Source organism: Pinus tabuliformis, chromosome J, assembly GCF_031772625.1.
Source record: "Pinus tabuliformis cultivar Carrire ecotype Pingquan chromosome J, CPIR1, whole genome shotgun sequence".
Classification (NCBI taxonomy): domain Eukaryota; kingdom Viridiplantae; phylum Streptophyta; class Pinopsida; order Pinales; family Pinaceae; genus Pinus; species Pinus tabuliformis.
Genome location: NC_142295.1, coordinates 1324072439 through 1324089198, shown reverse-complemented (window position 1 = coordinate 1324089198; position 16760 = coordinate 1324072439). Strand labels below are relative to the sequence as shown.

Here is a 16760-nt window from a genome sequence, read left to right as displayed (position 1 = left end):
CCTTGTGTGTTTCGTGACATGGACTAATCGCCTCTCGTGGATCCTTATATCTGGTGATGTGGTCGTTGACTAACACTTGCGGGTTTTGTTCTAATGGCAATCATGATTCCCAACATAATTTTTTGTCAAAGGAAAACTAATAAGCAATCAAAACAAATTGAATGCGTGATACCATGCCTGCAGCAAGTATAATAAGGTTATTTTAGTAAAAAATATAATATAAAATGAGGTTTTTACAGTCTTTAGGGTGTTTAATTTGAGATGGTGAAATGAAGTGTACTGTGTCAAGAGGTTCGAGGTTCAAATCTCTCTAATTTATACATGTCTACAAAAAGGGCACACATCGGCACCTAAATATATAGTGGTAGTGGTCGAAATCAATCCTATGTCACAAAACCAACTCTTCTAGTTTAAAAAAAAATAAAAAATAGATATTTTTATATGTAACCTATGTTACATTGGATTACAAAAAAACATGAGAATTTAATAAATCGATTTATATAATTGTAATATTTTAAATTATAAAGCTCGAAAGGATAGCTCAATTGGTCGAGTTCTTGTTGCTAAGTACCTCACTTATTGGGAGGTTACAGGGTCAAATCTCCTTGACGCCCTTGGGGTTAGACCTTGCTAGTTTGGTCGACGGGTAGATCCCTTTGGGATGATCTACCTGGATTTTCTTGTGGATGTAGCGGTCACTCAGTGTATTTTAAAATGAAATTTTTACAATATTATATTGGTAATCTGAAGCTTCCACAGTTATTCATATTATTGTTGGAGATTTCTGGAAATGAACTATGTAGTGTTTTCAGTGCGTCCAATGTTTCGGATGGTTACTCCATCCATCATCATGGTTAGTTCAACATTTCAAATGGTTATTCTATCCATCAACATGGTCCATCCAATGTTTCGAAGTAACCATCTAAGACATTGGACGGACCATGATGATGAATGGAGTAACCATCCAAAATATTGGACAAATCGAAACACTACACAATTCATTTCCAAAAAATCTCTAACAACAATATTATATTAATTTTTATTTAAAAATTATCAAAATATTTTTTTAATATTAAATTTAAAGTAATCAATTTTTTATATATTAATTTTTTAATTTATATTTAATATTTTATCTTAAAATTAAAAGATATATGAGCATACTTGTCTTATAACATACGACCGTCATATATTTATTAATCCGGTATGTATTTTAAAATAATGATTTTAAGCTTTCTCAAAGACAATTTTTATATATTAACAATATTCACTTTTACTTATGGTAACAAATATTTTGTAATAAAATTTAAATTTAAATTTAAAATTCATTATAAACATATACATACATTTTCCTTTAGTGGAACAATGTATCACATTTACATTTTTTTATATAAGATTGTGAAAAATATGGTTAATTAGATTTATTTTAAAATTTAAGAGGAAGGATTGTTATTCTCTTTATTCAAATTTATTAAAATTGGCAATTAGGGTTAAATTCCACTTTGGACAACTCGTATGATAGAGACGATATTTTTATTGGATTGATTGATCTAAAAATCATTTCATTCTAACAAGTATAAATGGAATTATGAATTTATTTCTTCTATGGACAAATTGTCAAGATCAGCCAAAAGTCTAATGTAGGCTCATGAAGCCCAACAAATGTGTATCTTCACCCTCAACGTCGTGTATATATAAAAGAGTCATTTTCCTCATTTGGTCACTCATCATCACACATCTTTTTCTCTCTACATATGATTGGGTCGTACAAAATTACAGGGAACCTGTTCCTCTCTACACATGCGAAGGTTTGGGATTTCTGCTCTCTGCGTTGACCGAGTTGCAGACAACTTTGACCAGCGTTGACCGGGCAGTGTTTGACTTCGTTTGACTACTTTTTTGTGGTAAATTCTCTGTTTGAGCAGGCCACATATTCTCGCACAGAAATTGAGATTTTCTAAGCGGGTTGACCAGCGTTGACTGCATCCCTTTGCCCACAGAAAGTTGAATGTGCATTGACCAGTTTCCCAGATTTTTCAGCACTGTTTTTGTTGACACCTAATCTTCATGATTGGGTGAATTTTATGTAAATAAATAAATAAGAAATGTGAACAGTCATCGAGAGATGAACTGAACAGTCTCTCCCTCATGTATATAATATACCTACTTGATTAAATGAAATACAAATCAGTTTTACTACCTTTGGAGAGTTGCTGCCTGGCCTGACATGGTATCACAGCCAGTTCTCAAAATAAGTTGTAACTCCCTTCATTTTTGCTACTGTGGGTTGTACGCTGGTCTGAGCACTGTCCACTGAGCACTGTCCTCTGTCGTTCTGACCTGAGCACTGTCCTCAACACCTCTGTCCAGAGCGGAAGGCAGACAAACGCTGTTGAATCGACATACCACCGTTAACACTGTTGAAACGTGATAAGCCCAGCAGCGGAAGCGTGATGAGCGGAAGCAGTATCACCACTGTTTTAAATGCTACCTGAAATACGTTTGCTGCGTTTGACAGACCTTTGTGTACCAAGAGCCCATACATGTTTAACGGTTGGTTCAATTCCTCTGTGATACAAAGAAGGGGTACACGCAATTTGAAGGGCTTCGGTATTTCATTGTTTCCTTTACGTTTTTAATATGGTATCGAATACCTGTTTCAAATAAATGCTGCCTGTCCTGTCATATCGTATGAACATTGTCATATATCGAATGATATCGAATGGTAGTGAAAGCGTTGATGAGCCCAGGTCTCTTCCCTTGTTCGTGGTGCTTTCAAACAAACGCTGTTGTTTTCAAATAAGTGTTGTCGTTGTGGCTCAACGGTGTAGCACTATACTGGTTTAAGGTTGGCGGAATGATGCTGTTGTTTTCAAATAAGTGCTGCGTGTGCGTTTTTTAAATTACTGCTGCAAAACTCTCATAAGTTTTGAACGCGGTTTTGAATGCTGCTGACATATACTTTGAATATTTCAAATAAATACGCTTGCTGCCTGTTTCAAATAAGTTCGAATGGTATTTTTGACATGCCTGAATGGTATACGATCAAATGGTATGGTGAATGGTTTCAATACATTTTGAATAGTTTGAATTTCAAATAAGTTTTGAGCATTGGCCTCCATAACTTGGTTCACCCATAACTTGGTTTAATGCTTTGCCGAGGTTGACCGCTGTAAATTACAGTTCAAAGAATGCGCATGACCATGGTATTTTTATGAGATTTATATAAGATTTATAAGGTGAAGTTTTATGAGATTTATATGATGGACTTATATAAAACTTATATGAGGTTTATGTGAGGTGAATTTATACAATGATGGATTTATATGAGTTATATGAGTCACATTGTGGATTTGAAATCCTTTGAGAATGCTTTTTTGAGTACATTGGCAGAAGTATTCTTTTCTATCAGCAAAAGTTTTTTTTTACAGAATGCATTCAATCATCTCCATGGTAGGAATAGTTCTCACTGGCAAGGAGAACTATCCTAAATGGTCCCGGATGATAAAACACACCCTCATCTTCAATGAGTTGTGGAAAGGAGTGTGTGTCGGAGAAGGAGACAAAGACCCAGTACAGTCTACCTCAGACAAAGAGCTCGCCATTTGGGAAAACAAGAAAAGCAAAGCTTATGCATTAATCGTAGCATCTGTAAATGAAAAGGTGAGTCGCCATATTTCTTCATATTCAACTGCCTTTGAAGCCTTACAAACGCTAAAAGAACTATATGACTCACATTCTGCACTTGAATTTGTTCAGCTCATAATTAAACTCTTCACTCTTGAACTGCAAAATAATGATCCTCTTGCTCTTGCATCTGAAGTAAAGTCTATAATGCATGATATCAATTCCACTAAGGTTGAGCTGGATATCCCTCTTATTGCTTTTCTCAAGGCACTCTATCCTACTTACTCCAATTATCTTGAGTCATTACAAGCAAACGGAAATCTTAAAGATATAACCTTTGACTCCCTTGCGAAAAAGTTCGTTGAAAGAGAGAAAGCTTTCGGAAAGAAGACAGCCCCTGAATCTTCTGAAGAGACTGTGTGCCTTGCTCATAAAGAAAAGCATCCTTCCTGCTCAAGATTCTACAAGAGGAAGAGGTGGACGAAGAGGAAGAGGAAGATATTTCAGAGGCAGGGGGGCAGACATTCTCAAGGAGAAAAGGGAAACTTACACTACATTCGCTGCAAAAAAAATGGATCACATGATGCCTCTACATGCAAGCTACCATGGGACAAAATTGAACAGAAAAGAAACCAACAAAAAGGTAAAACTGATGATACAGACAAAGGTAAAGAACCTGAATCCGCTCACTATGTTGAGGCACAATGTAACATTGGAGTAAATGAAGATTTGTTTAATGCTTCACTTGCTCCATGGAAAAATGATTGGTTGCTTGATTCAGGAGCAACCTGTCACATGACTCATAGAAAATATTTTTTTGAATATTTCACTGACAATGTTGATGGAGCAGTATACTTTGCAGATCAGTAAAAAATCAAGCCATCGGGGCTTGGCACAAACAGGCTTAAACTGCCTGATCTTCCAGACTTTCTTCTGGATCATGTTCTATATCTCCCACAGCTCAAGAGAAACTTGATGTCCTTGCTCCACATCCGCTAGCAAGGTCACTCCATTCATATGTTTGATGGCAAGCTTGAGGTAAGAAAAGCATCTGACCACTCACTTGTCATGAGGGGAATAGAAGAAGAAATGCTTCTCAAGCTGCAAGGAACCTCTGCTCATGCACAACATTTCTCATATATTTCTCATCATGAAGAAGGTACACTTCCATCAAGTTTATTATGGCATGCTAGATTTGGACATTTAAACTATGACAGTCTCCACTTATTGAAGAAAAATGGTGTTGCTGGTTTGCCTACAATTCCTAGAAAACATAAGCAATGTGATGCTTGCATTCTAGGAAAGCATAGCAAATAGTGTTTTCATGATTCACATTCAAGAGCACATAGGAAGCTTGAACTCATTCATTCAGATTTATGTGGTCCAATGCCTGTTCCTTCTGCAAATGGAAATAAATATATCATGACATTTATTGATGACTACACCAGAATGTGTTGGATTTATTTATTGAAGAACAAATCTGATGCTTTTCAAACATTCAAGAATTTTCATAAATGGATTGAAAATGATGCACAATCTCATATTGGGTCTATTCGCACTGATAATGGAAAAGAATTTACATCAAATGAATTTGAAAACTATCTTCGCCAACATGGGATCAAACATCAAACAACTGTGCCTTATAATCCCCAACAGAATGGTGTAGCTGAAAGAATGAATAGAACAATCTTGAATATGGTACGATCCATGCTTTTCTTCAAAAATGTAAAGATAATGTTTTGGGCTGATGTTGTTCTATGCGCTGCATATATAAAGAATAAATGTCCATCTAATGCTATAAGAAATAAGACTCCTTATGAATTGTGGTATGGACATGTTCCTTCGGTAAAACATCTCAGGGTCTTTGGTTCCACCTGTTATGCTTTGATACCAAAGGTACATAGAAACAAACTTGGTGCTAGAAGTCGTAAGTGTATCTTCCTGGGGTATTCAAACACCTCCAAAGCATATCGTCTCTATGATGAAGTAAATAAAAAGTTCGTTGTATCTGGAGATGTAATTTTTCTTGAATCATCCAAATCTGACAATGTTGTTGAGCGGCAACTTGATCGCTTGGATAGATTCGCAAAAACAAAATCATTTCAAGAATTCGATAATCACATTCCACATCTTGAAGGGGGGTTCCTATTCTAGATCAACATGTGGAATCTTCTTCTGAAGAACACTCTCCCCCAAATGAAACTCTAACAACAGATGATGCTTTAAGTGATGTAATTGATAGAATTGGGAGACTCAATCGTGATTCAGTCTCAACTCAATCAACACAGTAGCCTGGACCATCTCAGAAAGGTCCCCCAAAGTGGCTGACAAAGACACTTGAAAGTGTTCATCTTGATGAAATCGGAAAAACATGAACCAGAAATTCAAACCGCCAAAATGGAGGTGATGTAGATGACTCTAATTCACCTGTTGATATGGATGTTTCTTATGATTGTGAATTGAACTTGTCTACAGATTTTGAACCAACTTCCTTTAAAGAAGCTGCTTCTCATGATGAATGGAAAGAAGCGATGCAAAAGGAATATGATGCCCTCATAAAGAACGGCACTTGGAAGCTGGTTGATCCTCCATTTGGAACCAAACCAATTGGCTGCAAGTGGGTCTACAAGAACAAGTACAAAGTTGATGGCTCACTTGACAAGCACAAAGCTAGGCTTGTGGCAAAAGGTTTTGCGCAGAAAGAAGGGGTCGATTATGAGGAAACTTTTGCCCCCACAGCAAAATGGGCCACCATCTGGACACTCTTTGCACTAGCAGCTCAGAACGGTTGGAAAGTCCATCAAATGGATGTAAAAACTACCTTCTTGAATGGAGATCTAAAAGAGAATGTTTTTATGTCCCAGCCTGAAGGATTTGCTATGAAAGGACATGAACATAAAGTACGCAAACTTGTGAAGTCCTTGTATGGCCTCAAACAAGCACCGCGAGCCTGGTATGAAAAACTAACTGAGCATCTTCTGAAACTCAATTTCAATCATTTTGATCTTGATGATGCAACTTTATTTGTCAAGAAAGTTGGAAAAACAGTTGTATATCTTGTAGTATATGTAGATGATCTTTTAATGACAGGGAACAATGAAAGCTACATTGCATCCATAAAGAAGGAATTGGGGAAAAGTTTTGAAATGATTGATTTGGGCTATGTTCATTACTATCTTGGCATTGAAGTAACCCAACATCCAAAGTCCATATTTCTTTCTCAAAAGAAATACATTGGAGATTTGTTGAACAGGTTTGGCATGACAGAATGCAATCCTCTCACTACTCCAATGGAACAAAACTTAAAGCTCACATCTATTGAAAGAAATGAATTTGAGGATGCAACAAAGTATAGACAACTTGTAGGAAGTCTCATCTACCTCACTACTACCAGACCAGACATTTCATTTGCTGTTGGAATCCTCTCCAGGTTTATGCAAAAGCCTTATGAGGGACATTGGTCTGCTGCAAAAAGAGTTCTAAGGTACTTGAAGGGAACTCAAGACCTTGGAATCAAGTATACACAGGTGGACAACTTCAGCTTGATTGGATACTCTGATTCGGACTTCGATGGAGACAAAGAAACTGGGGTATCTACTTCAGGATATGTTATGAATCTTGAATCAGGAGTTGTCTCTTGGAGATCACGCAAACAATCAATTCCAGCAGATTCCACAACAGAAGCAGAATACGTGGCAGCAGCTGAAGCAACAAAAGAAATTGTGTGGCTTAGGAAAATTCTTGAAGATTTGCAGGTAAAACAAGTACAATCAACCCCACTCATGATTGACAATACCTCTGCAATAAAGTTGGCCAAGAACCCAAAGTTCCATGATCGAACGAAGCACATCAATACTAAATATCATCTGATTCGACATCATGTTGAGGCCAAAACAATTCATCTCCATCATTGTTCCACAAATGAGCAAATTGCAGACATCTTCACCAAAGCACTTGGAAGGGAAAAGCTTGAACGATTCAAAATGATGCTTGGACTCACCAACATCCCTTCAGATTAAGGGGGGGGATGTTGACACCTAATCTTCATGATTGGGTGAATTTTATGTTAATAAATAAATGAGAAATGTGAATAGTGATCGGGAGATGAACTGAACAGTCTCTCCCTCATGTATATAATAGACCTACCTAATTGAATGAAATACGAATCAGTTTTACTGCCTTTGGAGAGTTACTGCCTGGCCTAACAGTTTTGGGCTGATTTGGATTGTCTTTGAAGGCCGAGTCACTGGGTTTGACCGAGCTGAATTAGAGGAGAATTTTTGTTGGTCTGACCAGCGTTAACTTTCTGGTTAGGCCATCCTATTGACTGCAATTTGACTGGATTGTTTTTTACAGTGTTTGGGCAAGTAAATTTTGTATATTGTACTTTCTCTCTCTGGTGAACTTTTGAAGAATAATAAGAATATTTGATCAAAGGGTTTTCCCCACATTGGGGCTTTTCCTTGGCATCCGCCAAATTCTGTATCCTCTTATCATGACTTGTCTTCTGTTTTTTGTTTATTTTCTATCTGCATTTACTATCAATGTTAATGTGATTGCTAATCTAAAAATTGATATTGGGCTAATAAGAAAAATTGAAGTAAATTGCTCTAAAGCATAGAACATACCATTATTATCCAAAATTAACAAAATTCAATTTTTACTAGCAACATTTTGAGTTCATATAGAGTGTATAATTATAATGGTTTTGAACACCTAAATATGAGCAAAATGTAATTTAGTTTACAAACATAAATGTAACTATTTTCAATTTACACTAAAGTTCTTGAAGAGTTTATAAGACAAATGCTTATCTCTATAATGGCTTTTCTTCCTCATATTTCTTGTTTACGATGATTATGTTAAAAGACATTCCCTTCTCAATAAATTCTATAGAGTTTTAACGTGGTGTTGAAAACCACTATGAAAGACTTCAGGATATACAAGCAATGCATTATGTAAAGAGATTAAATTTATATTTGAGACTAAGAAAGTGTTTGAATAGAAAATTATTCAACCATTTTGTACACACAATCAGAAGTAACACCATTTCATTGTTTGCACAATGCTTAAAGTTGGGATGGTGGAAAAATTGGACTCACATAACAACTCACCCATGTATAATATGTAAAAGTTAAGATGACCTTTAAAATGAGAAGAATAAGGACAATAACGTGAAGGATCAAAGCTCTGACATGTTTTAACATGTGAAATTTCATGGTTCCAATACATAGAGGCTTTGCTCGTTGTAATGTTGTTGAAAAACAATAGTTGAATTGCAAAACCCAAATTGAAACCCATGTTTTTGAGTTGGACTTACATATTCATGTGATATAGGGAAAAAAAGGGTGGGGAAATAACCATATTGTCTAATCAATCATTGTTCATTGTCAAAACTAAAGATACATATCCAAAATATCTCTAAAATCGGCTAGAAACATAAAAAAAAAATTACCTAAAATATTTAAATATAAAAACAAGTCGTTGAATCCCAATAAAATCTTTAATGGTCATCCAAAATCCCCAAAACACCCCATAGCAAATATTCTTGGAGGAGACATGGCCCAATAGAGAATTTGAAATGCGTAGTCTAACGAGGCGGAGGAGTTGCCCGGAAAGTTATGGAAATTCCAGTCATATTTAGAAAAAATCCAGCAAGGATTTTTGTAAATCCAAGTTATAGTTGTTAAACTTCAAAATTTTAGGTGTCCTAGACGTTTTTAATGGTGCTGAATCCATTTCCACCATCAAAAGCATGATTCAAACACTGCGTCTACAAGATTTTATGAAATTTTTTTGCCTAGATTCTGGCCTCTTTTGGCCGTCCGGGCAATTCCTCTACCTCGTTAGATGACTCCATGTTGAAATGGCCCATGTCTAAAAGAGTTTTGGCCTATGTAGTTATTGTGAACAATAAAATGTATTTGTGGAATAGTAATAATAATCTAATTTGAAGGTTATAGTCAAACCAAACACCAAATTGGTGTATGAAACCACCCTTTTTGTGAGATAAAGGACCCACTTTCTAGTAGCGATGTGACTACTAAAGCCTAGGAAGGCATACACAATCTACTTTTCTAGATTTGAACCTGTAACCTCTTCTTAGGAGGAAACACATACTCTTGACCATTAAACTGAGTTATACTTGTAGCAAACTTCCTAAAGAACTAAACATTTCATGTGAAAATATGATATAAATTTTAAAAACATATTTAACCAAAGCAATTGAAGTTTTAATTTGACATTATTGGTTGATAAGTCAACTGCCTCTGGTTTGAATGATAAGTTAGGAGCACTTTCCAGAAAGAGAGCCTCTTTGGAATTTTGGAGACAGCTTTGACCATCCATTGTAAATAAATGCTCAAAGAAAAATTCATTATTTACTATAATCACCAGATATAGGTTTTTGTAGATCAATCCTCCCTCATGTAATTTTTCTTTGAGACTCTCGGTTGTTTATTGTAGCTATATGTCAGTTCCGAATTTATTAACAAAGAATTTTATTGGATTCATCCACACTAGCATTCCCACTTCACTAATATGTAATATTCATGTCTAGTCAAAGCCGATACGCTTCACGTTTTCATGAATTACAATTACTTTCATAAACTATTTGTGATCCTTGTCTTAGTTTGTCTCTGAACCTATAAATAGCAGTGTCTTCATATTGGGTAACAATCAAAGGCACCTTTGGCATCGTTTTATCGTGCTTCATGCTGGTTTCTGAGCAGTAATAACTGCAAATTTTATGAGTCCTTGCTTGTAGCCTTTCACCATAAGAAACATGGCAAATGCACCTTTAATGGTCTTCCATCCTGCGCAAAAAGCCAAACCAAATTGGATAACAATGGTCAGCTAATACTCTCTGAACTGCAGGACATGTGATGGAGAGCAGTTCAATCTTCCAATCGACTAGTAGTTTAAATTTTAAATCAGAGATAACGTTCGCTGGCCAACATTAAACTTAGCGCTTTAAACAATTGAACCATCTCTCTGATAAAAATCAAAATTTGGTATACTTCGAAGTTTGCCTAAGAAATTATGTATACTTTCTTGTGCATATCCCGTGCCACAGGAAGGCAGGGACCATCAAACATAACAAAGTTGGAGGAAAAGGCTGCTTACCAGATGGTTGAAGACTAAATGGACAGCTAACTTACCAGAATTAAGGAGACCCGTTATCCCTCTCCAGCTTATGGCTGATCTTATTACTGCTGACCAAAATGGAGCTACATTTTCTGACCAGTCTGCAGTTTTGATATTCTGTTGAAAAATACTAGAATCAATCAGAGCTGTTCTGTATGCAGTCTGTATTGCAAACTTTATTGCTTGATTGGTTTCAGAGTAAAACTAGAGTTCACCTGTAGTGACAAAGCTTGTGCGATCCTCACATAGTCAGCAGTGGAACACCAAGCAGGAAGGTAATATGCACCACAAATCTTGTCCAAGAGCTCCTGATGTCAATTCAATTGCAATGTCAGAGCCAAAAACTTAGACATACCCTTCCCTGACTCCCTCCTCTGTGTTGGAAAATATTATCCAGCCTGCCCTTAGATGAACAGCCGAAGCTGTCCAGCCTTTCTATCTTGTTAGAGAGTGCCTTTCATTAGATTTGCATTCACTGCAGCCCCATAATCTGTGCTGGACCTTCATATCACGTGAGTTTTAAGAAATGCCTCAACTGAAGTATACCCATAACCTAGTTGCAATTGACATGGCTTAACTGCAACCATGTGTCTTTCCACTAAACTAAAGGAACCCTCCCCCCAAGTCACCTGGTAACATTTTGGACTAATTTAATTACGTTAAAAAGAATTGAAATAGTGCTCTTAGTCCTAATGCAATCTACAGTAGCTTGTGCATATACCTGCTCACTGGGTTGCAGAGAGGTCTCCCCTGGCAACAAGTCTCTGTGGCACCAGGTCACTACAATTATGGAACCACCAGGTGCTGCGACTCGGACCAACTCTTGCATAAACTGTAAAACAAATCAAAAGATGAACATACCACTTCATATGTCTGAAATTGCATAATAGCTATTACAGTATATTCTTGAAACACTGTTCAAAGTTGGACTTATCTCAGCTTACAAAATATTTGAAGAAAGAAACAAATCTTAGCCCACCTTTTCCTTATCTGGCATGTGTTCCCCACTCTCCATTGACCAAACCAGATCAAACTGCCCGTCTGGAAAAGGCTGGTCTAATGCATCTGCTACTTGAAAAGCAACCTGTGCAAATGGGGACAAATTAGATTACAGTTTCAGCTCAAAAAACTGAATAAAATGTAGTCATATAATTAATTTCAATCTAAACTGAAATGTCCCAGCTAAAGGTTATCCCTTAGGGAAAAGGTAAGAGATTATCCTTTACCTGAGCAATCCACGGCTTTAGGTTGAACAGGTAAGTGCATGCAGAAACAAATTAATAGGAATGGGTTTTTGATATTCACATCAGAAACCCGAAGGTGATTTGGAGAGTGCCTTGAGTCATAAGGAATATTATTAGCAAAATCTTAAAGGGATGAACCATGATGATTAAAAATTTGTGAGTAGCTGGTATAGAATTACCATGTTACAGTGACAATGATAAACACAGATACATTTGAACCCTGTGTTTTCACAACAAAGACGTAAAGATACGTAACGTAATAATAGAGTAGCCTGTTGACTGGGGCAAGTCCTGGTTTGATTCCATCCCTGTTTAATCTTTAACATGGAAGGAGAGCCAAGTAGGATGCTGGTGTCTAGGTCTCCTAAGCCAAAGTGTAGCTTGAAGGGGAGGTGTTTTAGGTAACAACAGACATTAAATTTTTAAGGATTAAGTAGGTTAGGGGTAGAGCACCTTATTATTCTGGCCAGGTCGTGGATTCAGTTGCTAACTTGTCAAACTTTCAACTAATATGAAAGCCAGGTAGGTCAGTGGTAGGGCGATGGCTAGGAGACCTATGAGCCAAAGTGTGGATACCTAACTATGTGAAGGGCAGGTTATCCTGATTCCTTATAGCTTGGGTAAGACTTTATTGCTATGGAAAGGTATCCAATTGGTGCAACTATGGGCTCCACTGGCAGTTCCCGAATATGGGTTTTGCAACCTCCGTGAAGCAACAACCATGGTTCCATTGACAAGATTGCGGAAATAATTGATGGCCCCAGAGCCCACCTCCTCCTGTCTTTTCTAAAGTAGTTGGGTACTAGCGGGATGATCTTTAGACTAGGGCAGATTATTCTTAGGAAAAGACAAGAGTTAATGATTACCGACTGCCCTGTTTGCTCTGTAAGAACGTATGTTCTTTTGGGGGATACAGAGAGGGAGAGGCTTCGCTTCAGATTGAAATGTGCTGCGCAGCTGCTGTAGTTCTTTGTTTTCCTCACTGGCAAGCTTCCTTCTAGCAGCTGTAAGTTCTGTTAATATATTGTATTGGGGATCCCCTGTGTTTTAGCTGTCGTATTGCCCAATTTACTGCCTTGCTGTTACCAATATCTTTGCAGGGCTGGAGATACATCCCAGAGGCCGCTCTATATATCTAGGACTATGGTATATGCTCGCATCTGAACTGATCGGTCGTATAGAGATGCAGTAGACTAAAGCCTCAAGGTAGTCTGCATCAGTGAGGCTATCCTCGTAGCTCAGGTAAAATCTTTCGCTACCTAAAGGCAAGGTTATCTCTTGTCGCTCAAGTAAGGCCTTCGAGCTTCGCAAAGGTATGTTTTTCACCATAGTACCAGAAAGACCAGACACTTTTCTTCTGCATGGATATGCTTATCACTTACCTTATGCCATAGTTAAGAATAGTGATATCTTTTTAGAAAAGGGCAAGTGATGACATTACCTTGGCCTCATGTAAGAGACCTAACCTACCTGAGTCATGCGAAATACCTTTGTCGGGAAGGTCCTGAGGTTTCATTAGAGCTAGCTCCGTGAAAGGGCCAGTTCTCCTAACCGACCTGGTAAAGCTGAGATAGACGGGTGTATGTGAGGTAGCCATCCAGACCATTCGATTTAATTAAGGAAATGTAACTCAGCAGGGAGCTTGATAACTGGCACATAAATTGCCTCATTTCTGGCAACCTCCCCGGAATATTATGTTGTTTAGATTGCAATTTTGAGGTACGGGAACATTCTTGGAATGTTCCATTGCTTAGATTGCAATTTTGAGGTCCCAGGCTGATTTAGAGAAGAACCAGGAAAACTCTAAAATCGCAGTTTTCCGTTACCAGGATTATGATTCGGATTATGATTAGTCGTAGTCTTATGGTTTTTCTTTTTTATATATTTTCTGGTCAAATTTGTGGATAACCTACCAGGAGTTTACTGGAATCACCATATTGATCTGTGAACTTTACATTATTCAAGTAATTTCAGGGTTATATTCAAATAATTTTAGGGTTTTTTCAGGACGTTAAATCATTTTATACATTCAAAAAAGATTTTAAATAACAAAAAAAAACAATCCCACCCAAAATTGTTTGGCCCAAATTCTAGCCAAAAAGTTAGACAACGCCCGAATGATTCAAGAGTGCTCTGATTGCAGCTCTTTGATTCCAAGCTGATTTCTGCCCAAAAACATGAAGAAGGTAGGGCGCTTTCAATGGCAGTTATCCCACAGCGTAGAGCAGCCCATTGGCCGGCGACATGTCTTCGGCTCCTCCAATTTTCGACAAACCTGACCAGCCCCTGACTTGCCAATCCCATGTAAGTCTGAGACTGGGATCTTATCTTCTAGTAAAGGTAACTTTGTGGTCTAAAATATATTTGCACTTGATCGATTCATATGATGCAGTGGTTTGTATAATTTTACTAAAAACACAAGGTATATTTTACAGTTCAAGTAATGGTGAGGTGTTCCACCCTTTCCAAAGTGTTTATACGCTCGTTTAGATTCAGGGTACCATCAAAACACATCCAGAGTTGACTAAATATCCATCTAACCTAGATCTGATATGCACATGGACGTTGACGATGTTGTTGAGTAACTGAGCTGCAAGCATGCACTTTCCTTATATGGAAAATATTACAATGAATGAAATATAATTGGATTACAACCCAAAAAAACTTTGTTTGATTAAAGTCACACCTAAACGAATCTGCTCTGTCAATGAATGGCAACTGACCCATCCCTACCAAAATGAAGGACATTTGAATTCTTATGAGGTATGAGACCTTGGTTTAGCTGGGTAAACAGGTCAGCTTAAGAGAAGGGGATTGCCCAAAAAACACACATACCTTATCGCTGAGACCCTGGGAAGCAGTAAGAGCAGAGGCCCTCTGAGCCTGCAGTGGGCTGAGTGTGATGCCCTGAACATGGGCTCCGTACTTTCTTGCCAAATATCTGGAGCTCCCTCCGATACCACAACCAATGTCCACCACACGCCTTGGTTTCTTAACATCCTCCTCTGCAACAGAACATCTTATTTAATACCAAAATACCGTATCCCATTTTTCCAGAATCTACCAATCAAATTAAAGTCAAGAATCATATAACCAATGGCATTCATGCTAACCAGAGATGGCAGCGAATGAGAGGGATTCCTCTATCATTCTAATCTGGGCGTCTCTGTGTTCGAGGAGCTTTTGGGGCGGTGGGAGTTCGTAGAATCCGTGATGCATATGTTCCCCCCACATCTCCTCCCAAACCCCGGACGACTCATCGTAGAACTCTGCTATTCCAGTGCGCAGATCAGCAAAACTCGCGTCGGCCCCGGCCTTGCACTGGACGCGACTTCCAGGCATTGTGGGAGGCGCTGATGGGAATCGAATCGAAGTTGAACGCTTATCCAGTAAGGAAGGCCGTAGTCGCAATGGCAGGGACAATGCAGCGTTATTGTGGCAGCCTGCTACTGCTGTGGGAGGCGCTAATGGGTATCGAATCCGGGTTGAACACTTGTCAAGTGACGGTAGGCGTAGTCGCAATGGCTGGGATAACGCAGCGGTATAATGCCAGACTATTTCTGGTGTTGTAACACTACCATAAATAGCAGGAGCAGCCATTCAACTCTGTTTTTCAGTACCTGATTCAAACCTCTTCTGCTTTTTGTTGGCTTCTGATAATTGGCATTCCAAAATCCAATTATTAAAATTTTTGAGGTCAGAATCCAATCAATCGTTTTAAGGCTTCACAGAGGGAGACTGGCAAAGATCTAACAGATTTTTGTCATAGTTAAAGTAGTGCAGATATAAAAAATTGAAACCAATTATTTAATTTTTTAAGGTCAGAATGCAGTGAATCAGGTTTTCATCCAGCTTCGATAGAGATTGGCAAAGATTAACAGATTTTTGTCATCGTTAAGGTAGTGCACATATATAAAAATCGAAGAAACCTATTTTATTATATATTTCAATTAAATTATAATTTTATTTTATTTTAAGTAATTTTTATATTTTATATGTATTTTTTAAAATTATAATTTTATTTTAAATAATTTTTATATTTTATATGTATTTTTGAAACAGTTTTACAGAATTTTAATTTAATTATTTTAATTATTAATATTTAAATAAGTAGATAGTAGAGTTTTAATTTATAGAATATCTATAAAATATTTACATTTATAAGTATGTCTATTTTGAAATAGGGTTTCCATAATTTTAATTTAATTATTAAATGGATGATAAAGATTTAACCTTCATGAAATATTTTAGAATATTTTTAGTAGTAGTCACAAATCAAAGATTGATATTTATCTCCAAAATAGTTATGCTTTTTCTACTATGAATACCTATCATATGGAATGAGTTATGGTGTTTTGGGCGTGTGGTATTGATAAAACATGGTATTGGCATTGGATGACCTTTCGAGGATTTTCTCTCTTGCCAAAGATTTTTGGTTAGTTTTTTCTTTTTTATGATTACATTTTGGAATGGTGAAAGACGATTTGTCAATAGTTGATCAATAGGAGATGACCCTGAAAATGTAGGGATAAGAGCCATATTGAGGACATCCTTGAAAGAGGGGACAAAAGGATGATCTATAGGATTGAGGGGGATTTGGGAGCCTTCATTCAAGGTTATAGAGGGTGGAAAGGGCTTCACAAAGTGATTAGTCCCAAGCGAAAAAGTAGGAACAAATTTGGAAAAGCCATTTGAAATCATTGAAGGGTCTTGTTTATCAGAAGAGGAAATGTCTAGACTGGTCTA

General features: G+C 37.2%; 1 protein-coding gene across 1 annotated transcript; it reads right to left on the bottom strand.

Annotated features, from left to right (window-relative positions):
* Positions 1–10269: 10269 nt before the first annotated feature.
* On the bottom strand, positions 10270–15894 carry LOC149232147 (tocopherol O-methyltransferase, chloroplastic-like). Its single transcript, XM_089379371.1, has 7 exons — positions 15128–15894; positions 14850–15019; positions 11750–11854; positions 11492–11602; positions 10986–11078; positions 10785–10887; positions 10270–10439 (listed from the first exon to the last, which is right to left on the bottom strand). The coding sequence occupies exons 1-7, from the start codon at positions 15612–15614 to the stop codon at positions 10336–10338; spliced, it is 1173 nt and encodes a 390-aa protein (XP_089235497.1). The 5' UTR covers positions 15615–15894; the 3' UTR covers positions 10270–10335.
* Positions 15895–16760: the final 866 nt, after the last annotated feature.

Coding starts and splice junctions, on each gene's coding strand:
- LOC149232147 (XM_089379371.1), bottom strand. CDS start 15,614: ATGGCTGCTCCTGCTATTTATGGTAGTGTTACAACACCAGAAATAGTC. Junction 10,888..10,985: donor CACAAGCTTTGTCACTACAG/GTGAACTCTAGT, acceptor ATTTTTCAACAG/AATATCAAAACTGCAGACTG. Junction 10,440..10,784: donor AACGGGTCTCCTTAATTCTG/GTAAGTTAGCTG, acceptor CTTTTTGCGCAG/GATGGAAGACCATTAAAGGT.